The following is a 23442-nucleotide window of genomic DNA, read 5'->3' on the forward strand; positions in this document are numbered from 1 at the left end:
AATATTTTATTTCAATATGTTGGTCATCTTGCTTCGTACGGTATAGAACGATTCGAAGTTTGAAATAATTTTGAAAGTGTCGTGGTTTAAAACGTATTTGCTTTAACGTCGTACTAACTTCTTTCTGTATTAAAAATCTTAAAAATTTAACATTATGCCACAAGAAATGAATATTTTATGCTGTTTTTCTTGCAAAATGTATCAGGTATTGTTCAGATATGTTAACTATTAGCAGATTGCAGTTATGATATACAATTTCTAACATTATCTGCTCTCTTCGTTTCAGGTGCACATAGTCAAAAAAGCGAAAAAATGGGAGTGCAAAATATGCAACGCAAAACAATTACTTAAACGGGTGAGTCAATTATTGTTTTACACGTTGAAAGCTTTTACCATGAATTTTCGACGTAAAAAAAAGTAGCAAAGTATAATTCTTGGTATTCTCGAATAAACAATGGGGTTGTCAGAGTAGTAGACAATTCAAATTTTTAGGTTTATTTTCAAGGATCGGGGAAAGAGTGTCGTATTCGAGTTCAAAAGTTAAATGCCACGAAAGAGTACGAAAACGAAACAAGTACATCTTTAGCCTTGGACAATGATACTCGTTACGGTAGTTGTCGCAATGATTGTACCAAACCACCTAGGTTAGAGATAGCTGAAAAGAAATGGACAAAATATTTGGACGGCTCCGAAGGAATTCGATTCAGCACTTTCGAAACTTTGAGCATCGAGAATAATAACGACGAAGAGAACGACAATTCTATGTACCCGAATAACACTAATCCGACGTATAAACGTTCCCAGACTAATTACGCAATTAATAGTTCCTCTTATAGAAATACTTTGAAAGAAAATTACCGTTACAACAATGGGAAAGAATCTAACAATGTCGTAGAGGAAGAATCCTGTAGAGGAAACAGTAACGATACCAAAAGGAATGTCACTTACGACAATAATGTAACAGAGACCGGAGTTGCAAAAAATATTTTTGACGATAACGAGGATTTCGATCTCGCCATTAACTTTTAATTCTCTTAAATTCCTTTATTTAAACGTAGCATATAAATTATTTTCCATAAAGTTTCCGTAAAAACTACATACACGTCGATGACAATTGTTTTTTCGTGTTTGTCGTTTATCGTTTACCCATGTACAGTGCTGTAGGAAACAAACGACATACGAATTATCGTTTGGACAGTATTTATTCGTTTATTTCACATGATTTAAATACATTGTTTTAGTTTCAAAATCTTGTAGATATTCTCAGAATATTATCCGAGAACCTAGTATATAACACAGACGTACACTGGTAAAAAAATAAAATGCTAATGGAGACAATTATACAGTCGGTGTATTCGAACGATGTACGACGTGAGGATTCGTCCGAGAAAAAAAATTGAATATTGTCTAAACCTCTTTTACACTTGGAGCAATTACGTCCAATTCAAAATAATATATAGATCCATCAGCATTCCATTTTTTGTAACAAAGACTGTTAGGTGTGGCGATCACAAAAGTTTACATACTCCCTCTAGTAAGACAGAAGATTACGTAGAATAAATGGCACTGAAATTTTGTTCAGTTTCAGTGAAATATAAACAGTCTTAGCAACGCGTATCTTTAGATAGTGGCTGGAATTACATTTTGCTTGTTATTTTTAACCCGTTCTCTATAGTCGAGATCAAAGACTTTGACAAAGATCGACCGTAATGATTGTAAGACGTTCTGTGGCAGTGCGTCGTAAGATCATTTTTATTTCGCATCGCGTAAAGGCAGTAGGAAAATTAAACAAATGGCAGCTTTAGTGGAATAAACATTTTACGAAGGTATGAATATATAGATAAGTTTTGCAAGAAAAGGCAAAAGGTTCTTGGCAGGATAATTTTGCTATTGTATTCGTTCTTTCGTTGTGCGTATCGGTCCGTAGTCACAAATCCAAATTGAAACTGTCCTAATGCGATAGTCGAATATTTAAACTCTTTCTTTTCTTTTCTTTGAGAATCTATCGTCTAGAAAGCTACTGGTATTGATTATTCACTTCGCAGAGAAGTATCGTTACTAGTTTCGGATAATTGAAGTTTCAAAATTGTTCTAAATTTCGTTAGGCAAGTATCGATAAAAATTATTCGCTTCTTGTACAAACACCTACAAAGAGACGAGAGTAAATAAATTATTATAAAAAATATCTGCTATTAAGTAAAAAAACGGATCGTCGTTCGGATCGTTAATCGTCCTTGTTCGCGTGTTCCAACCAAACGCACGTGGTACACGAGAAATTCGTTTCGACCAGTCGCAATAATTTTACCGTAAAAAGTAGCGTTAAAAATATGCACATTACTCGTCGAACTGTGACCGTTTAATGGAATCAAAACGTTATTAATTAAATATCACGTTTCCGTTGTTTTGTTTTAATTAAATATCACTAAATAAATTACGTTATTAAATGCATCGCGAAATTAATTAATATACATCTAAGGCAATGCGCCGCGCATCCTTCGACAGTACGTTCAAAGAAAAAACAAACGAATCGATCAGTACTGATGTCTGTGCCGTCGGAAGTTTACCGCGTCTTGATGATGCCTCCAATTGCTCTGCCAGCTTCTGCTGCGTCTGTTCCAAACACTTAAACAGAAAAATATCAACATCGTCTTTATTGTTACTTTGGTGTATCGCGCCCGACACCAACTGCTAACGGTTTACTTACTTTTGCAACTTTTTTCGTCTTTTGTTCGGCGGACTGCCAAGCTCGCTTTCACGAATAATTTGCAAAGCCGGCGGTACAAACATATCCTCTATGAAAATAAATAACACGAGTTAAACGATAACAGAAAAGTGACCCGATCCGTGGCATATCGTCCATCGTACCTACCGAAAGTGTTTACGTATTTTCTCTTCGAGATCAATCTCTGATGTTGTTGCGGCTGCGGTAAAGCTTCCCTCGCGCTTCCAACGGTACAATCTCTCGTACCTTTGCACCCTTTCAAATGCTTCAATTGATCGTGAAGGTACGATCTTTCGGCAGTCGTTAGAGAGGAAATTCGGTTCCATTGCTCGAACGGATCTGAACGAGGAAAATTAGGAACAATGGGTATCGTTTCGTTTCGGAAACGATCATTTCGATCGTCTACTTACCGATCCTGAGATTGTAATAAGTGACCAAACCGGTAGTGAACTCGCAGTAAAGGAAATTATGCGTCGCGTTGATCGTACGGATGCACGAGTACGTGTTATTGTTCGCGTTCATGCAAAAACAAAACGGACCGGCGCTCCATAAAGGCGCCGTACGCCAGTGATCGTTATCGTGTTCGAAACAATTCATTTTCTCCGTTAAGCACTCCTTCTCGAGCTTGGCTTTCTTTCGTAACTTTCGCTCCTTTTTCTTCAAACGTTCCTCCTTCAGTCTTCTCCTCTCCTCTCTGGCGATCTCTTTCTCGTCCTTCTTCGTGTACGTGTCGGGTTCGCAGTAGCATTTGTGACGAGCTTCCAGAGGGGTGTTCAACATCGGTGGCAATCGACGGTTGCTCGCTATATCTATTATATCTGTTATAAAAAAAATACGTTAAATCGAATTCCACATTAGGAGAGAATTTGCGATAGTGTACAGAGCCGGTACGCGAGACCGAAGCATTTCCAAACGGACCTGAATAATTCCTTCGTTTTTACAGATTGGAACAAACATCACGGACACGATTGTTTCTTTTATTTTCCGGTTCTTGCGTAAGAGACAATCGAAGGTCAGCGACGTGTTCTCAAAGAGACGGTTACATTGCTCTCTTTCTTACTCGTCTTCCGACCAAAGTTTTCCAAACAAGTAAAAACGATGAAGTTATTCGGTCGGTCAGTTTCGAGTACCTTGCCTATTCTTCCTGTCGGGTGATTCCAAAATAGTGACGTCTATCCTGGAAGGTCCAAGGTTCCCCGTCGTTCTATTTTTCTGCATCTTCGGGAACTTTCGGATCGGAGTGATCGCGACCGGTGTCGTCGTCGTCATCGGCGTTGTGACCGCGGTCACGGGAAACGACGCGGCTCTAGAACGAGCCTCGGTCGTTGTTTTAACGAACACGGGAGTCGTTTTCTGGGAGGCTGTCGTTTCCGGAACGCTCGAAGTCTCCGAGCTCGTCGATAGGACCGTTTGCGCATCGGTTCCGGTGGTTTCTTTGTTGAAATCGCTGGTAGTTCCTCCCGTACTGCTCGATGTCTCCCTTTGAATCGTTGTTTCTCTCGTCGTAACGGTAGGAAGAGTCGTGTACCTGGTCTGATGATACTGATGCCTCGGACCGGACATCGTGCTCTGCGTCTTTGCGGTGGTCTCCGTTGTTTCGTTCACGTTGACTGCCGACACTTGGTCGTCGACGCTGTTCGTGAACAACGTGTTATTTTTGCGATGATGATGAATCTTTCTGCGCCTTTGCGGCCTGTCGTCCTCGATTTCCGTTCGGTTGTTCGGTGTTTCTTTAATCTTCGGACGACGCGAAACCTTCTTCGATTTCGTGGTCATGGACAAGGTTGTCGTGGTTGGTTCGGTGGTTGTGATCGGCTCGTTGTCGGTGCTCTCTGTCAACGTAACGTTCGAGCTGGGTTTCTCCGTGGCGTCCGTAGAAGCGACACCGTCTTCCGTGACTCGGTTCGATTTCGAAGCAGAACGTGTCGTCGTAACTGCGGGATTAACCGTACTCGGGTGCTCGTGTTTCTTGTGATGACGATTCACGTGATTCTTCGGCGCGTGATGGTGCGGTTTGGGCGACTCTTTCGCCTCTTCGGCACTTTCTTCCGCGTCCGGGACGAAGTGAGGTCGCTTGATCATCAAGTGACGACGAATTTCCTGCAAAGGGGAGAATCGTATTGGCCGAATTAGACGTTACAACGACCATCGTCGAGACTCACTTTCAGTGTTTCCAGCTGCATCCTCATTTCTCTTATCTGCTGCTCGATTTCTCGCCTCGAAATCCGCCATTCGTTTGGATCCTGGTAAACGGTTTTCGAACAGTTCACTCCACCCTGAGGGAGGACCGAACACTTCGGTGGCAACGGTCTGCGCGTTTCCTGCGAGTGGCGAGCTTGCGTCTCCTAAATACGAGAAATACATCTTTACCTTGGTCTCGATCCGACTACAGATTATTCGCTCGGTTGTCAACTTTTTACGATCGGGAGTACCTTCAAGTCGTCCAATTCTTCCTCTATGCTCTCCATGATCTTGGTGACGTGTTCCACGGTGTCCTTCTTGGTGGTGCTTCTTCGTATCCTCCTGTGCCTTCTGATCACGTCTTCGACGTCCAGCCGACCTTTCACCAGCTTGTCCAAGCTGGGATCGAAATTGTCGAACGAGTACTCGGACTCCCCCAAGTTGTCGAATTCGAGGGTTTCCGGATGGTTGTTCGACGCGCGGTTATCGAACCTGTTCCTGGGGAATACGTTCGTCCGTGAAAGATCGGTAATTCATCGAAGTAAAGATCGGCCGGTTGGTAAACTCTGGTACCTAAAAACCAAGACCGCGTACTCTCTTCTCACGTTCTCCTCGAGCTCGTCCAGGTCCTGAAAGAATTCCTCGTCGTCCTCTTCGTCGATCGCGCGCCGGTCCCGTTCACCGTCATTATAGCCGTCATCATCGTCCGGCTCGGTATCTCGATGAATATCTCCGCTCGGGCTAGGTTCGTCCGGCGCGTCTCGTTTGCCTGATAAAAAATCGTGAACGGCAATGATCGTCCCGCTTCCTCGTAACGGGCGTGCATTAAAAATTTCATCGTCGCGAGAGACGCGATCATCGATTACGAGTATTCGGGATCCGTACCTCGTCTAGCGAAGTACCTGGCCACGTCGGTGTACATATCCGGTGGTCGTCTGTCCCTACCGAAGCCGTAACGGTGTCCCTCGTAATCGTTCGACTCCAACCTCGTGTACACCACTCCGTTCGGCGTGAAGCAAGCGCATTTCTTCGACATACGGGGCGGAGGGGCCGCGTATTTGCATTTGTGCCTCCTCCATCGGTGGCCATCCCTCTCGCAACGCCACTTTTGACCCAGCACGCAATTGGCCTGGGCTTCCGGTCGCGAGCACTCGACGGCGAGTCGCTCGTGTTTCGAGCTGAAGGAGGAGTGCATCGGATGAACTCTGTTGTCGAGATGCGGCTCCGAGTCTGAAAAGATTCGTCCGTGGTTTTACGGTCGCGCGTCACGAGACGGATATTTCATTTCTGTCGCGGAACGGTCTCGTCGTTTGTGCCCCGTCCTTCCGAAACCGTTCGCGGAGAAGGAACGCGACGCGCGGGAGTTTTACAAAGGGAACGCGGACCGATAAAACGGGATTAGAGCCGATCGTTCCGTAAATCCTGGTCGAAAGCCTGGGCGAGATTTATGGTCTAACCGGAATCCGGACCCTTTTCATCGCGATAATCCAGACCGGATGAATGAGAATTTAACTCTCGATTTGTCAAAGTTGCTACTTCGGAAGGTGACGAGTCACGAAATTGATTTGTTACGATCGCGATTGAGAAACGGCCTCGATCTCGTATACAACGATACGGTCTTTGGTTGTAATTAAGATCTTCTCGCGTTCGGTGAAAGTGCACGATCGAATATCGTTGTATCCGTCAAAGGGCGTTCCGGTTCGCTCCCTCCGCGATTTCCTAGCTCGCTCGAATCCAAGAGCCTAGATAAAACGAGGGTTCCGTAAATCTGGGCCTAGACGTAATTTATTCATCGAAGGATCGGATCGTAATGCGAGATTGCGGCTCTCGAAGCGAAGATTGGTATTTTTGCCGCGAAAAGGTCAGCGCGGCATCGGCGCGAAGCGTCACGGCTTCCTGGAGTGGAAACTACGTCTCGAGTGACGAGCAGATCCACGAAAGCTAACGATTCACCGTTTAATATTTCGTTAAAGTACGTAGGAAAACGCGTTACTCGAATCGTCGATGATCGGGTCCTCGAAGTCCTCGTCCTCGGAAACGTCCTGGTCGCTGCCGGTGTCGTTCTCGAAAAATCGATGCTCCGGATCGTGATCGATGTCCGGATCGGCGACGACGTTTTCCTCTTCCTCTTCCGGTGTCGCGTTCGCGTGTTGCCTCGCGAGTGTAGCGTTCTGCCTCCTGGCTTCCCGTGCCTTCGATTCCGCGATCGACTCGGGTGTTTCGCGACGACCGGACGATTCTATCAGGAAAGTGTCCGGCCACTTGAATTTCGATCTTCTTCCGTGTTTACTGTAACATGTAATTTTTATTTGCCGAAACTGGAACCGCTTCGTTCGCGTCCCCCGCCCACGCTTCGAACTCGTAGCGTCGAGTCGTCTCGAATTACGTAGCAATTTTCGTAGCAAATAGGACGCTCGATGCCCCCGACGTACGATACACGATCGGTAGACGGTTTCGTTCGCAGGGAAAAATTGGCAATCTACTCACTTCTGAAAAAGTTTCTTGAAAGAACGACCGTCCATCTGCGGTGGCGTCTCGACGCCGGCCATATCCAGGAACGTCGGCGCCAAGTCGATGTTCAAAACTATGTCGTCTACTCTGCAACGTCATATAGATGCTTTATTGTAATCCAATATCGGAGCTCGCCCCTCCGGGGTAAATACCGAGTCACGGCACGGGCATATTCACCGCGAGTATTCCCGATGCGTTCATTTTTCAAATTCTCTGCTTTTCGTATTCTCTTTGTTCGCGTCCGGTTTCCACGATATTCCGCAGTTTACGATAGCAAAGTATACAGGGTGGGGCACCTATTATTATCCCCTACAAAAAAGTCTCGATTGTTTTCGATCGTAGAACAGAATGCCCGACCGAGGAATTGTTCGCGGCGCTAATATTATTTCGAGATGAGCGGACGCGTTTTATTTTTCTCCTTCGTGGTTATTTTTTCTTTTTCTTTTGAATATCGTTCGCGCGCGAGCAACGCTTAAACGTTGACTTTTGGAAATTGGTTCGTTTCGGAGCACGCGCAACGATCGTCGTATTCCCGACATCGGGCAGCGCTAGAGGAAGACGAAGACTGCACACGGAAGTGCGCGCGAGAAACATTAATCTAACAGCGATGTTTATAACAGACATCGCCAAGCGTGGTTCAATTTATATGCGAATGGTCGCGGGTTCACGTTCACACGGTAGTTTGGCAACGCGAGCCGGTGAGCTGTCTCGGTTTACCCAGCTGTTTTTTCGTCGCTCGGTTTCACGGGCCGCGGTGGATAATTTGTCGCTTTCGAGACTCCTCGTGGCGGGCCGCAGAACCGTAATTCCAGGAGACGGCCAGACAACGGCCACTTACGCGCAAGTGCTCTATTTATTGCCGTGAAATCTTACCGGGGGATTTAAGGGAACGGAGCGAACCGTGCGTTCGATGCCGGGATGTCGATAAACCGCATCGTTGTTTTAACGCACCGCGCGATCACCGCGATCCCCGCGATCATCGAACAAAATTATCGTGCGCGGTGTGTATTTTCCTCTTTCGACTGGTAAATTTACGAGACTCCGCGACGATCTATTTGCGCGCGACCGTTCGGTATCGCTACCAAGCAGGTGTCCGACAACGTTCGAAGAAACTACTTCGTACAAAGGGGATAATTTCGGTCGATTGTAAAAAAAACCGAGCGGCCAAAGGTAAACGAAGAACTCGAAAGACCCGGACGCGTAACGTCGCCGTAAATCGCCTTCTACCTACCTGGGAATTAATTCGAGCGAGCTCTAGAGCTACCAGTCAGCGACGATCCCGGCGTCGACGTCGCTCGGAACTTCGCGCCTCGTCTTTTCGTTTAACCGACACCCGATCCTCTGTTTATTTGCCCGCTTGGTCCACCCCGAAGACTCAACGAACGTTTCCGAGTACGACGAATCCGAGAAATCGGAGCACGGTTTATTCTACGCGGAATGAAAATAATAATAAACCGTCGCTTACATGGTGCCGGGCTCGATTCCAGGTCCCCTGATGAGAAACGGTACCCTGACGTCGAATTCAAACGGGAAGCTCTTCCCTTTGATCAGTCCGAACTGTCCCAAGTGGTAGCCGTGATCGGACGTGTATATTATGTACGTGTTGTCCAGTTCTCCCAGATCCTCGAGTTCTTGGTAGATCTGCGAACAAACGGAGAACCGTAAAAAAGAAATTGTCGTTTCGGCGAAACGACCTTTCGGTGGTTCCTAGTCCCTCGACGCGTTCGTAGAAAGATATTCAATTAACGTGGGAATCGTTCGTACCCTGTCTACCGCATCGTCGACGCTTTGCAGCGTTTGGAGCCTCTTGGTCATCAGGAGATCCGTGAACTGCTTGTGAATCGGTTGCATCTTCTGCGTGACTTGCAGGATCCATTGTTTATCGGGGTTGGGAGCGTAGTCGTAGGCCGGGGTGCTGAAAGGAACGCGAGCAATATCGTAGTTACATCGTTTTTCGTCAAAGACGATTCGAGCAACCGTTTTCGACGAAGAGCGATTTGGATAACGAAACTGGGCGGTACGCGTGGAAATTTGTTATCCAATCGTCCTCGATTCGAAAGTTTCCAAGCGCCCCTGCGGGACGGATGTTCGAATCGAATCATCGAAGTCTCTAGCCACCAGCGACTAATTACCAGCTCCGAGCCGAATGTTCTTCGCGTCGAAGAATCTCTCTTACTCGATTGAATCTCGCAACGGATCGAGCAGCTAGGATTTAGGTACACGCGCGTAGCTCCCCACCGGAATCCGAGTCGGCTAAGCGAAATTGAATTAACCTCGAGTATCTAGCGAGACGCAAGAGTTCGATGCAACGAGAAGGTGAAACACGACGGATCCTCGAGACACCGTATCCTCTCTCCTCCTTTCTCTTTCCACCTAGCTCTCCACCAATTACGCGAGACACGAAATTATGGGTAATTGGCCCTTCACCTTCCTCCGCGTCCTTCGGGAGCGCTCGCCTCGAACGCGGAGGATCTTTGTCTTATTGGCGATGGCGAACCTTCGTACGGGTTGCAGAAACAGGTTTACTCGCTCCGCTCGGTCAGAATTTCATAGACACAGGGGTGGCGGCGAAGGGAAATTCGAGACGACGAACTTTTCGCGTTAAATGGGTTTCGATTTCGAAGCGACTTCGAGATACGGTGATCCTTGGATAAATGTAATCCCGGTCTCGGTGCATCCTGTGCCCTTTCTTCGACGAGGAGGTACCCGCGGGTTTCGAGGTAAGAAAGGTGGATTCCCGGAACAAACGCGCTACCCTCCTCGGACTCGGTTCGAGTACGATTAACAAACGTAATTCGCCGGATTGAAATAGGAGCTGGAACGAGCCCGGGTCGAAATGTGCAAGCTTCCAAACGAGAGAGAGAAAGAGAGAGAGAGAGAGAGAGAGAGAGTAGAAACGCGAGAAGCTTGGATCTTAGAGAGGAACACGGCTCGCGTTAATTTCGCCGTACAACCTTTTCGTTTGCCCGGTTGCTGACGGCCGTAAAGCGGCTCGTTGCTTTATGCAAATTTAAAATAAAGCGCGCAATCTGACGGAGGCCCCCGAACGAAGAATACTCTCGTCCCGTCGACATCCTTCTCCCTCCCTCCCCCCTGTCCCCTCCCCGGTCCTCTCTCGCTCTCTCCACCGACGTATTTCGTCTGGACTCCTTAATTGCGGCCTATTCTGCGTACACTGGCTCGCCACGGCCACTTAACTTTCCCGCGAGACACTCCACGATTATATTTGCACCCAGACACGTGTCCCCGCGCACCTTCCGTCTCGCGTCGCGTCTCCCCGACCGCATCCTGCTCGTTTGTCTCCGGGTGCATCCCCCGCGCGTTCGTCATTTGGTAACCCAACTGTCTCCGCGCGCTGCCAGCCTAATCGACCGCTCGAGATTAATCGCGAACGACGTAATTATGAAATCGTGGGACAGGACTGGTTAATTCGTGGCCCGGTCTGTCCGTCTCGTTCTCGTCCCTCCCTCCCCCCCTCGTACTTTCGGAGAGAAACGATGACGCGGAGCAAAGTTTCCAAAGACGTTCGCATTCCGGACAAATGGACGCAAGGATATCGGGGATACCGAGGGTAATCGATATTTAAGGGACTTCGAGTGGTTGTCGAGCATCTCCGAGTACAGCGAGAGCACGAAAGGAGGCCATACAAAACGAAGAAAAATAAGCGAGTCTTCGGCGGTAATAGCCCCCATCGAAGACGAACTTTCCAATTTTTCTTTTAGCTTTTTACGACGATCGCGGTCCAAGAATTCTTAAAAAACAACCTGGACCCAACGAACGAACCACCGTACCTATCGTCCAGCCACAAAGCATCGATTGTTAAACCGTTCCAAATATACGCGCATTGAACTGCCAAGTACAAATGATCTTACTGTCTTCCTCCGCGGAGCTCGTGCATTGCTCCGATCGACATATTTCACGTTTAAATATTAACGATCTCGTATCGAGACGATCCATCCGTCTCCGTCCATTCTACTCCCCGGTTTCTCTTTCCGTAACGGCGGATCTTCGAACACGTTGCCCTCGACGGTCGAGAAACTCGCCACGACGTCTCCTCGCTCTTGTAACTTCGATCGAATCGATGATCGCGTATTCGCGTTCTTTGCATCGCGAGAATCAAAAAAAAAAAAAAGAAAAAAGCGACGAGAAACCATACCGACGGGACACTCGAATCCGATCGGTGGTAAATTTCTTCCTCTCCGATCTCCCTCTGGCTCGCACCTTCGCCCCTGAAGATCATCGGTGTCCCCCGCGGTAATTGCAGCATAAATTTCTTTTGCTAATTACTCGGACGATAAATCCCGATTATCTGATCGGAGAGGGGCGATATTAACAGAGCCGCGCAAGTTTCTCTGGAATTAAAAGAGAGCCTGCGGGCAAACGTTACGAACACCGGCCGTAGCTGCGATACGCGCGCATAATACAAGCCGAATCACTGATAAACCGACTCTCGCGGCGTTGCCCTCGGATTAGTCATGGTGAAAGGGTGCTGTCAAAATATAAGCGTGCTCGTTGGCCGCGATAACGGTAGCGGTGGTTCCGTCGCGCTCGGCTTTCCATAACGTTTAGCCGAGAGACGCTTTGCACGGCCATTAGCGGGACCAGATTGGAGTAGATTGACCGTGTTAATCGGTACACACTGGGGACCACCTGGAAAGGAAGACGAACCACTAGTTGATCCGTTCCCGCGACGATTCGACGACCGCGTAATTCCATTTTTCACCGATTAAACGAACGATCGTTCGGGAGAAAGGGAGGTGGGATTGCGAGAAAGCAACGTACGATCTACTTTGAGTCGAGACAGTTGAATCTCGACGATGTTGCAGCGTGCTCCAACAATCGGCCTCTAGCATCGAGAAATCCCCCCTCGACGTTTTCGTATACCGCGTTTCTTTGGTCGCTTAAGCGGATTTGGAGAGGTTTCTTAAGAAAGTTTTCTCGAAAATCGCGCGTCACCGTCCCGAACGAAAACGTGCGCGGTCCTCGATTTCGAGCGAACGATCGATACTCGGTGTCCCGTTGTCGCGTCGCGTATACAAGCCGGAACGCTTATCAGATGTTACATAAACCAGACAAGGATCATGCGGCGCTTGTAAAAGTAAATTGCGGGGAACCGTTCTGGAAAACGAGTTACAATCTGTACGCTGTCGTTCCGTACGACACAAAGGAATTACGCGAGTATCCGTTACACGATCAACGCGCCGTGTTACACGCCCGAGGTCGAGCATTATTAAATCACGATTATTGGCTCGCTAATTCACCATACAAATTAAACCGCGATAATACACATACGAACGCAGCGTGCGTTCGCTGCGCGGGTAGCGAAAGAGATAAACCGTCCGTGAGGGTAATCGAAAAAATTGAACGAACGATTCGTGGCAGGTTTCGAAAAATAAATAATGGCTCGATCGTTGGAAAAACGTAAAATCGACGGGGAGGGAAAGAAGTTTGAACTCGTCCGCTGGAAAATACGGTCAAACGATTGCTCAAGGGCGGACCGTGAGCTCCGGTAAAAGCATCGCGAAAGCACGTAATTGCGCGTGCCGCGGCGCGCATTAATTTCTCTCGATTTAGCTTTTGAACGACGCGACGAGAGAATGGCGTGACGTACGAGTGTGGAATTAAAAATGCCGGTTATGGAATTAAACGACACCAATCTCCGGTAACCGTAACACCGTTAAACGCCTCCGATGTCGATCCGCGCTACGGATCGCGTTCGGTTGCAATTTAGCGTCCGATTCGTCTTGCAAATGCGCGCTTCCTTCCTGTACCGGGAGAGAACGCGTTTTACGGGCAATTTCGATCGCTTCTGGATTTTCGCAACACGCAAAACCGTTGTTCCGCGTTGAACAGAATTTACGACTCTTGATTTTAATCCCGATGAACGGTTAGCGCATCCGGCTGCGTTCGTCGTTACGATCCGCGAACCGTGGATCTGTTACGCGATCGATTCGAACGTTCTCCTTGGAAGTTTCGATCGCTTCGTTGAACACAACGAGACGACGAACGGCGAGTCAACGTTCTACGGACGACGCCGATTAATATCGGGGCGGGTATTTTGGCCCAGTTTGCGCTTTCGAAATCCGGTAACGAATCATTCTGTCGTTAGCAGAGGGAACTCCGCGCTCTTTTTTCCCTCGTAAGAGATACCTAAGTACAACTGCATTGCACTAGTACGGTAACGACCCGCTGTGCAAAGGAGGCAAAGAAAAAAAAAGAAAAGAAAAGAAAAGGAGAAGGAGAGGCTAACGAGAGAATAATACTTTACCAGTTCCGTGTTTTCTTTCCACGAGTCAAACCCCTACGAAGCTCCGTATCGAGGTACGCTCGTGTACGACGGGAAAGCGTTTCGAAAAAATTGTTGAATGGAAACGACGTCTACTTGCGACAATTCAGCCGACACAACGAAACGCTGCGACGAACGCAACGGTAAAAGACTCGTCTCTTTAGAATCGATCCACGCGAGAACTCCGATCGTCGGGGCACGCTTATCGCAGAATAGCGTCTAACGAAAAAATACTCCGCTTACAATGAGGCAATCTGTAGTCCCCCGGTTCACAATAGATCCCTCGCGAAACGTCGCGCGTTTCTCTCCTTGTCGTCCGAATCGTAGTTACGGACACTCGCGTACGCGTCCAGCCGAAGAAAAAGCGAGACGGAGAGACACGGACGGAACTCGTTCCCCGTACAGGGACAGAAGGAAACGAAGGATGCGTTGTTTTCTTTTTTTTTTTTATTTCTTCGTCGCGAAACAGAGACAGGTGAACACAATACTTGCACCGCGTAGGTAGAACGACGGGCGTTGCCCGTGTCCAGAGGGGCGAGACGAGACTATCCAGGAGGGGTGCGCGCGTTTTTAGTGCTTTTCATCGCGCACACTGCACCCTGTCTAGGGCCACTCCATCACTCGACGATGACACCGTGGCTGCGGTTATCTATCCGGTTGTCTAGTCTAGAGTGCCCCTCTGTCTCTCGTTTTTCGTCTCCACCTTTTGACCGGTCTTTCGCTCGCGCGATGTTAAACCATCCACGGCACGGCCGAGACAGCGGTTCGCGGTTTTCGCGGATTTCGCGGATTTCGCGGATTTCGCGAACGACGAAACACCTTTTACGCCGGACGTCGAACGACACGCGCGGCACGCGTTCGCCGCTTCGGAGAAACGAGTCTTATCGTCAGGAAGCACGTGTACGCGTCGCGTCGTTCCACCGACGACTACGGTACCGTTCCTCGCGCGTGCTGTACTTCGTCGTAAGCGAAAACGAAACTCGACGTTTCGCAGGGATCGTCGTTTCATCGGATAACGGAATCGATTATCGATGTAACGTACCTCGCTCGTTTGCCAGACCGTGCACCCAGCAACGTACCAAAGTACCCGCGGCGGTGTAAAAAGAAAACCCGCGTTCACCTACCGCGCATTTTACACGCCTAGCAACTCGACGCGTTGAAAAGATTATCGTTATCGTCTGTTTTTAGAGCTCGGTCCAACGATACGGTCTCGGCGAAAGAAGGTAAATTGCGACTAACGCGTCCCCGTGAAGAGCGCGTATAAAGAGACGGTACGGTAGCTACGTGTGCGAATAATAATGGAGCCAGTTGCCTCGAATACGCAGCTCGAGACCCATTTCGCGAGAAGAAAACGAGACGCCGAGACGAACCAGCGTTCAGCTTACGCGCGTGCTTTCGCGAAAGTGAAACCGCGACGCGACGAATTAACGAGAAAATACTCGCGAAAGTATCGATGAACCGAACGCGAGGATTCGACTCGTCGCGTTCATCGAAACGAGACGGCGAATGGCGATCGACGAATCTCCGATACGGGTAAACGGACCGACCTAGATTCGGTGTTCGGTAGCCGAAGGACGGCCAGTAACGAAGGGAAACGCAACGACGAACTTTCTGCTACTTACTGGTGAGTGGTGACGTTGAAGAAGAGATGCGAGAACTGGGGTGCGGAGTCCTCCGGTCCGTGCGGCGCCGGGAAACTCGCGACGAGCATCACCGGCTTCCGAGCGAAATTGTGTTTGCTCTGTCGGAGAAAAGCCACGCTGTCGTTCGCTATCAGGTCCGGATAATAGTCCTTGCTGTACTCGAAGCCGTGCTTTATCTTCTTGCCGTTCATGTTGACGCTGTAGTTGTAGTACCGTGAATTCATTATGAGGCCGCCCCACTCCCTCCATCCTGGCGGTATATACGAGCCGTTGTACTTGTTCAGATACTTGCCGAAGTACCCTGAAACGTGTGTTTGCGATAACGCGAATTAAATTCCCAGAGACCGGACGGAGTCGCTTCGGTCGAAACGATGCTATCCGAATTCCGTACTCGGGATTCAGCGTCGTCGATCCTCGAACTCGAGTCCCGTTCTATTATATATTTTCATCTACGGACGTCTCCGATCGAGTCGCTCGTTTTCGCTCCTCGATTTAACGAATTCCGGACAAGTCGTGAATCACGGTCCGCGATCGAACGAGCAATGATCATTGCGTGGCGTGCTCGGGACTAACGAAAAAAATGTGCACCGGCCCCCCGTCCATCGCGGTGGTAATTAATGTGCCACGGACACGCTCGGTTCGTCGCAGGAACTGAATCGTGTAACGGATCGATTACCGTTCCCGAGCTTTTGCTTTTGTTTCGCGCGGGTCTAATCGGGAAGCACGATTAGCCGTTCGAAACTACGCAACGACTCGCTCGATAATAACTCTCGCGCACCGTGAGGGTATCTTTAATATTCTCGCGTCGCGGTACTTATATTCGGTCGTTATCGTTTAATACGCTCAACTTCCTTCCTACAAATTGCGGACACGTACGGAGGCACGGTGCATCGCGCGTATTCCTCGCACCGTACATGGAACTTTAACCACTTAGCTCGGAATTACGTCTTCCAGGCGTGCAACTTACCGCGGCCGAAGAATGTCGCGTACAGCCCCGAGACTCGCTCCGCCTCGAAGTTTCGCCGACGCGTTCCCGAATGTTTCTCGAGAAAAAAATACACCGCAACCGCCAAACCGATTAAACAGCGAGGTGCACGCGTCCCGTTCGACGCAATCGCGGAAACGTTCGAGCATTTTGCAGACTGTAAATTGAAACAAACGCTCACGACTCGCAAGGTCGTAGATCGCGTACAAAGTGTGCGGTCGGGGCAAAATAAACTGGTCGATCGAGGTGTCCCCTCCCATTGTAAATCAAGCTTGGCTCTAGTTTTGCGCCATACCGGCCCTCCAGTTACAGAGACTGGGTCTTGCGACAGTAATTTCGTATCGTTGTTCCTACCGGTCGATGAAGCGTACGTTCCTCGAAGATATAAACACGACGATATCGATCTTTACGAATCCTTTATCGCCGCGTTCGTCCCGCGCGAGAAACGAAAGAACGAAACGAAACCCTTCGAGGTAACGAAATTTGCATTTTCCCACGATCGCGCCCTCGGACGAAAAGTCACGAATGCCGCGCGAGTTTTCTTTCCGTAGGGCCTCGATAAATCAAACGGCAATCCCATTTTCCGTTTCCTATCCCCGGTATATAAAGGCGCGTCGGTCAAGATTCATCTTGCCGAACGTTGAATTATTCATACGGGTAGCATCAAATAATTAATTCAAAAGTACCACCGCCGTCCCTTTTGCCGTCCCTACGGCGTTTACATACCTGTACCGGTAGCCGCGGTAGGGCCATCGGTATCGAGCCTATACCGAACCTTATTTATAACAGTTGCACGGGAGAGAGGGAGTTTCGAGCCGGACGACTTTTTGCCGGGCCAGGACCACCGAGCAGGACCAATCGCATTACTCTCGTTTTGCGTTAACCGATGACATCTCAATAAAGGACCGCCTTGTCCGCTAAATATAAAGAACGGTAAATCTTCCCGGAAGGGAGGGGAGGTCGGTGGTTCCAGTGAAAATTCCGCGCGCGTCCTCACCGACGAGCTTACTCGGGACTACTCGATGATTCGAGGGTCAGAACGCAACGATAGCCGAACCAAACGCTGAACACCGAGACTGTTCGAGCTCCCGATGCGATAAAATATAGTATCCGTTTCGTCGAATCGCGTTTCTTTCGTATCGGTGACCAACGAGATAAACGTTTCCATGTCCGAATCGTTTTAATTTCGAAAGGCGAATTCGCGAGTGGAACGTTCGTCGAAGATCGGTCGGTAGAATCGATATTGGACCGTTTCGCTCGGGAACGAAATCGCTCGCGACGGCACGCCCGATCTGGTTTTTTATTCGACGCGAGCTGACAGTCGGACCGGAAGAGAGAGAAAAAAGGAGTCGTGGATTAATTAGCGACGTCGTTTAAAAGTTTTCTCGATCGTCGCGGGCAGATACTGTCGGGCCACTTTTTGAAAACGAGACACGTTTCTCACGGAACAGGTTTGAAGGATCACGAGCCGATCTGGGAGAAGAATTTGCATAAACGACTGTTGCTCGGGCTCGGTGGCTGACCGCTTCCACGATTGCGCTTTAATTATCGATAATTCGAGCTTATTCACCGGCGTGCTGCGAATACGTTGATACAACGACGACATCCCGAGTTATCGTTCGGTTAATCGAATTAATCGTTTCGACCCGGTCTGCGCGCGCGGCACGAGTTATGTAAAATTTACTTTCCTTACCGACGAGAAGTACGGTACAATCGGCCGTGAATAATTATTATTTTATAGGTACACGCGCCCTCTACGGGAACTCTCAAAGATACGTTCCGCGATCCGCGAGCACGAGCGACCGATCTCCGATCAAATTTACGAACTCTTTTGCAATCTTATTCCACGCTTTCGACCTATTTTCGTACCGAGGCATCACCCCTCCCTCCATTTTGTTGTACCATGAATTATGTAACACCCTGCACTCGTATGCATTTCTTCGTATCGATTCGTTCGGATCGTTCCCGTTGCTCGGTGGATTTTCTCTGGGTCGTTGCTACGGTCGTTTCGAGTGCACTTTGCACGACGCTGACTTAGCGCCGGCCTAAAAATATCTGGATGCGCTAGGATAGCCGTAAATATCAATTAGATTCTTATCGCGCGACCCGATGTATGCGAGGAACGCCGGCCGGTGTACAGTGTGCTCCAATAACGATCAAACCGGCGCGCTGGTAACGAGTCTAATTGGCGCCTCGTCGTCCCGGTTAATCACCGTCCTCGTAAAAAGATTCGATCCTCGTGGAAGAAGGTTATTCGAGACCGAAGGTGATCTCGCCCTTTATTTCCAGCCGAGTCCTTCCTTCCACGGGGATGGATCGCTTTATTTATTTTTTTTTTTTCGATTATAACCGCGACGCGGACCCCGGTTATTCTTCGTCTCGATAACCACTTATCCCTTTCGGTTTATATATCACCGTCGTTATTCGGGGTTCGTCTCGCGAAAACGAGTATACGCGACGGAACAACCTTCGACGTCGTTGTCGATTCGACGCGGTCCGTTGGCTCGATACATCCTTTACACGAATTCGTCGGTTGGCCTGGCCCATATTCCTGCTGCATCGACCGCTGCAACCCCCCTCCCCCGCCTCCATCTCCTCCACCTCCTCCTCCTCCTCCTCCTCCTCCTCCTCCTCCTCGTTCTCCTTCTCCTCGCCCATCCCCTTGAATTCGTTTTGTTTGTCCCGACTGAAGCTCGGCCCGCGACTGGCGCCAGGATATCACGGATCCTCCTTCGTTCTTTTGTCCCGCTTTGTCGGACAGACCGATCGACCGACCGTGTGTCTCGGCTTTTTACGATCCGGACGCCGTCATCAAGACCGGCCATTATTTTTGCATTTTCACTTGCACGCCGCGCGCGCTTTTTCTGCTTGTCGCCGGTGCACCAGCCGGCCTTCCTCGCCGCCGGGAAGCAACAGGTAACACACCGCGGCATCGATTGTGCGCTCGAATCGACCCACTTTTTCCTTTCGTGTTCGCTCGGGGATCCAGGAAATCGACGATCCCCGATACGGGTTCACGGGTCCTCGTTTTCCGAAACCGTCGGTGCATCTACGATTCGAGGCCAACCTTTACCCAGGCAAACCTTTACGAGCCCGGTCCGTGCGTTTGAATATTCCTCGATAATTGAAAACGTCGGATATGCGTACTTTTCAAAGGCTGTAGGTACGAACCGTTTACAAGCCTATTTAAAACAATCGGATGTAAGTAAAAGAAGACTCGACGAAGGGTCGAAAGGATCTTCCTCGGTCCGGTGCACGACCGTGTCGACCCCGCGAGGGACGACGAACGTGTCCAAGCTGGCCGAATTAGCGAACGGTACCCTCGAAATTAGCAAGGCTAAGTGCACCCACGGATATATTTGGAAGCTCGCGATGCGTCGAAACGGTAATAGGAATTCCAAATTATTTCTGTCGGTGGTTTCGTGCACCGGGGGTATTAACCCCCTTTCCAGGGTGGCTCGTTGATCGTTCGCATGCCGACTCGGACCTATGTCCCGTTTGTACGATTCAACAACGGGACGGTTGCTCGGGGATTTAAAGGTGCATCGCATGCCGGCGTTGCACCCGCGGCCCTAACGAGCCGTCTAACGTTCAGCACGAGCCGCGAAGAGGATCGCGTAACAAATAGGGGATTTTACGGCAGGTACGAATCACCGGTTATTATAGGAAAATTTCGCGATCGCGGTTGGTTACGGGCCGAGTCGAGCGAAATGTACGAACACCGAACGAGACAAAGACAACGGGCACGCGAGGATGCGCAAAGCCTTTGGGCTGTTTACTCTTCGGTTTCGTCTACTCGCAAAAATACGAACGTTCGAGGTGTACCGATCCATTGAGAGTTCGTTTGCAAAAATTCTCGACGGACGTAACGAATCGCATCGTTGCGTCCTCTTTGTTCGCGCGTTGTTTTGTCTCGCGGACTATTATATTTAATAATCGCGACGCTTCTCTCGAACATTGATCATAGAAAACGTTCCCGACAACTTTCACGGTGCCAATGTCTCGCGGTGATGCCATTATTGTGCAGTTATCACGATTATGCGGATAATAAGGTCCGATTTGTCTTATTACCGATGCAGGCGGCGGTTGCATCGTAAAGATCTTCGCGTCGCTTTCCTGCTCATCGTTCATTCTCGATTGTTCGTTTTTATCGCGTTGGATAGGCACTGGTTGCACGGGGTGTGCATGACACGACACATATTAACGAACGACGTCTGACAGACGCATGAAATGCGAGAATTAGAATCACAATACTCGATCCATTTACAATCAATTGCGAGCGTTCAGCGGGTTATACGCTATCGACGAGGAGGAGTGTCTCTGATTCGCAGCTGCACCTGCATTATCTGTTTGCGGCGACTCCCACGTGCGCCACATTGCTGTTCGACGTTCCTTGGAATCCAAGTAGGTGGCTGGCGTAGTGGGTACTTTGAACGCGTCTCTTAGTTTCGTCCGCTCGGCGAGTACGTCGAGTTTGCGGGCGATAAATTCTATTCGGCGACCGGTGAGGTAATTTGTTTACCATATTCTCGCAATTTCCTTATAAATCCCGCGGGTAGGAAATCGTCGCGGAAGCTTCGGCGTCCGTTGTTCGAGAAACTTGCGGGAAGCTCTAGGTGTCGTTGGTTTTTACCCAATGGTAGGGAACGTCGCGCGTCTTTTGACGACGGCGCAGGGAGGCTCGCAAAATCCCCAATGAATGCACCGATCCGCAAGAGCTACACCTGCATCGTGGGGGCCCTTTTGTGAGCACAGTGTGCGCGACCCTCGTGTATCTTCCAACGAGCGTGTGGGTGCTCCACGTTAGTCCCGCTCGTCTTCGAGCTCCTCTCTTCCTACCTTCCCGGCCCTCGGCCCCACCTCGCTTCGGCTACGCTCCTCTTTCCGTCGCGTCTCGCTCGAAAAACTGGCGGGCGCGTCCTCTCGAGCCGCAACAACCAGGAACAATGCTCTTCCATGGGTCTGCAGCGCGCGGCGCGATTTAAATTTAGATAATCTCACCTGCACGAACCGGAGGAACCCTCTCGCTACCTGCACGCCGCGCCGCGCCGCGCCACGCTGCGCACACACGTCCGCTGCGCACACACGTCCGCTGCGCGAAACCAGAGTACTGTTTTTCGGTTATTCCATCGATGATCGCGCTTACACGGTACAGCTGCGATTGCCAACGTTGCGCGTCGATTCTACAAAGTTTCTTCGTTGTAGATTTCGCTCCTCGCAGTCTCTCGACGATCTTGTTTTCGAAATATTTTACAGCGATTACGATCGGTATCTGCGGTTACTCGATTCGATCGCTACGGTAGGTTAAATTTTGCAACGATATTTGGCAACGGCGATGGTGCATCTTCTTTCGATAAAACGGATGCAGCATGGTTGCGAAACAGGAGGGTTACGTCTTGTATCTCTTAATATTCAGTATCTCGAGTTCCTCCGCCCTTCCACGTTACATCACTGGCATGTTCATGGAGATGCGCCGATACGATCCAATGGATCCTGAGAGATACACGAGCGTACAGAGCCAGGGAGAGTAACGACTACGTCAGCGACGAACCGCGCAGCAACAACGGCAACCTGGGCATCCCGATAACGCCCGGTGCTCGCTTCGGGATCCTCGCGAACGGTCCAGCCGACTTTCGTGCGGTACCACCGCATCTCTGCTTGTATCTATGTTCGGTTCCTCCCTTCCTCGTTCCCTTTCGGATCGCGCGATCGTATCCATGCTACGTAACTCGAATAGCGTCGGATATTGTCTTCTGGATGTAGGTCTTTCGCCGTGTTCGCCTCTCGAAATATACTCGCGATTTCGAGTTGCGGTTGTTTCGGAATCGTCCCAGTTTCAACGCGAATCGAAATATTTTTCCTCGAACCTTGGAATTGCGTAGATTTCGAATGCAGGTTCGTTCACGAATCGTTCGATTCGATAGAAATATTCGAGAAACGTTTCGCCGTACGAAGCTTGCAAATTACGAGACAGCGGACGAGGAACGCGAGTCGAACAACGCGATATATCGTTTACTAGGATCTCCACCAGTCATCGCGAGGTTTCGTCCCCTCCTCTCGCTCACTCTCTCGCTTGTTCGTATCCGCGTTTCACGGAATAGCCCATTCGATCGCCATATACGACATCCCGGAACCGTGCGAACTTACAAGCGTATAAGGAGATTTGTTTTATTACTGGCTAGACTTGCAACCTGGTGCGCGAGGGTAGACGAGCCGGTTATAAGTTCTTGGCACACATCGATGCGAAAATACGACCGCGAACAATCGAGCATGCCGGTGAAACGTAAATCCCGTGTAAGCGGACGCAGCCCTGGCCATGGATTTTCTTCCGTCGGGCGCAACAGTGTAAATTTTATCGAGCTTTTCGAAACGGTACTCGCCGGACGAGAGATGCTTCGTTGATACAAGATAGCGAATCGTTCCGCGGATACTGCGCACGGTTCAACGGCTTTACGAACCTCTCGTCGGTGTAGACATTCGGGAAGCACGCGTGCAACGTGGTAAAACGCGAAATCACCGAGCGAACCGTTAATTATCGAGAGTATATCCGCCGTTGCGCCAAGAATATACACATTTCGAGCGAAGAAAAATTCACCGAGGGTATAAACGCGGTACAAAGATCCCGTCGAAGTAGGGAAAAAGCGAATCGTGCAAACGGAATCGTACTTCCCGCGACGATTTACGGGACACGTTTAAAAAAACTTGCTCGAACGTATACTTACACGATTCGTATTTTCTCCACTTATTACTATTTCGCCAAGCGAGAATCGTCTAGAACGCACGCCAGGCTCGCGTGATATCCTTTCCGAGAAACGGAGATCGCGATGCCACGAATGGCTCGAGTTAATAAGTGTAACGCGGCCGTGTTCGATTTGCATAGGCAGATCTCCGAGACGAAAGTAGATAGATCCACGGGACGTCGATCACCGTAACTCGTTCCTCCGCGAAATCCATTAAGATCCATCGGATATTCTATTAAGATATCGGGACTCCGACAACGACGTTCCGTTGCGTGCGTGCGTGGCAATCGACAACGATCGATTGGAAAAGCGATTTTTCGGATCGGTTACGAACACGCTGACAGTCTCCGACATTCTCGACGGACGCAACGAGC

The 23442-nt window shown here is 49.4% G+C and overlaps 2 protein-coding genes across 9 annotated transcripts in view; one reads left to right on the forward strand and one right to left on the reverse strand.

Annotated features, from left to right (window-relative positions):
- The first annotated feature begins 23 nt into the window (after window positions 1-23).
- Window positions 24-2441, forward strand: LOC143151535 (uncharacterized). The gene is made up of 3 exons (XM_076320801.1): window positions 24-205; window positions 287-355; window positions 493-2441. Exons 1-3 carry the CDS (start codon window positions 155-157, stop codon window positions 1027-1029), a joined length of 657 nt encoding a protein of 218 aa, XP_076176916.1. The 5' UTR covers window positions 24-154; the 3' UTR covers window positions 1030-2441.
- Sulf1 (Extracellular sulfatase Sulf1) overlaps window positions 1043-23442 on the reverse strand; it is a 64728-nt gene continuing 42328 nt past the window's right edge. For all 8 annotated transcript variants that reach the window (XM_076320697.1, XM_076320671.1, XM_076320732.1 and 5 more), the window contains 14 exons: window positions 15323-15644; window positions 9179-9329; window positions 8880-9055; window positions 7391-7501; window positions 6897-7192; window positions 5789-6133; window positions 5477-5672; window positions 5155-5401; window positions 4885-5067; window positions 3853-4822; window positions 3133-3540; window positions 2870-3061; window positions 2705-2792; window positions 1043-2622 (listed from right to left, as the gene is read on the reverse strand). In XM_076320697.1, the coding sequence (XP_076176812.1) occupies window positions 2532-2622; window positions 2705-2792; window positions 2870-3061; window positions 3133-3540; window positions 3853-4822; window positions 4885-5067; window positions 5155-5401; window positions 5477-5672; window positions 5789-6133; window positions 6897-7192; window positions 7391-7501; window positions 8880-9055; window positions 9179-9329; window positions 15323-15644 (3776 nt within the window). In that variant the 3' untranslated portion in view covers window positions 1043-2531. The remainder of the gene's footprint in view (window positions 2623-2704; window positions 2793-2869; window positions 3062-3132; window positions 3541-3852; window positions 4823-4884; window positions 5068-5154; window positions 5402-5476; window positions 5673-5788; window positions 6134-6896; window positions 7193-7390; window positions 7502-8879; window positions 9056-9178; window positions 9330-15322; window positions 15645-23442) is intronic.

Source organism: Ptiloglossa arizonensis, chromosome 1 (genome assembly GCF_051014685.1).
Source record: "Ptiloglossa arizonensis isolate GNS036 chromosome 1, iyPtiAriz1_principal, whole genome shotgun sequence".
NCBI classification, from domain to species: domain Eukaryota; kingdom Metazoa; phylum Arthropoda; class Insecta; order Hymenoptera; family Colletidae; genus Ptiloglossa; species Ptiloglossa arizonensis.

Excerpts from the sequence above, each read along its gene's own strand:
- LOC143151535 (XM_076320801.1), top strand. The coding sequence starts at position 155 with ATGCCACAAGAAATGAATATTTTATGCTGTTTTTCTTGCAAAATGTAT. Across the intron at positions 206-286 it reads TTTCTTGCAAAATGTATCAG|GTGCACATAGTCAAAAAAGC; the intron begins GTATTGTTCAGA and ends TCTTCGTTTCAG. Across the intron at positions 356-492 it reads CAAAACAATTACTTAAACGG|GTTTATTTTCAAGGATCGGG; the intron begins GTGAGTCAATTA and ends TCAAATTTTTAG.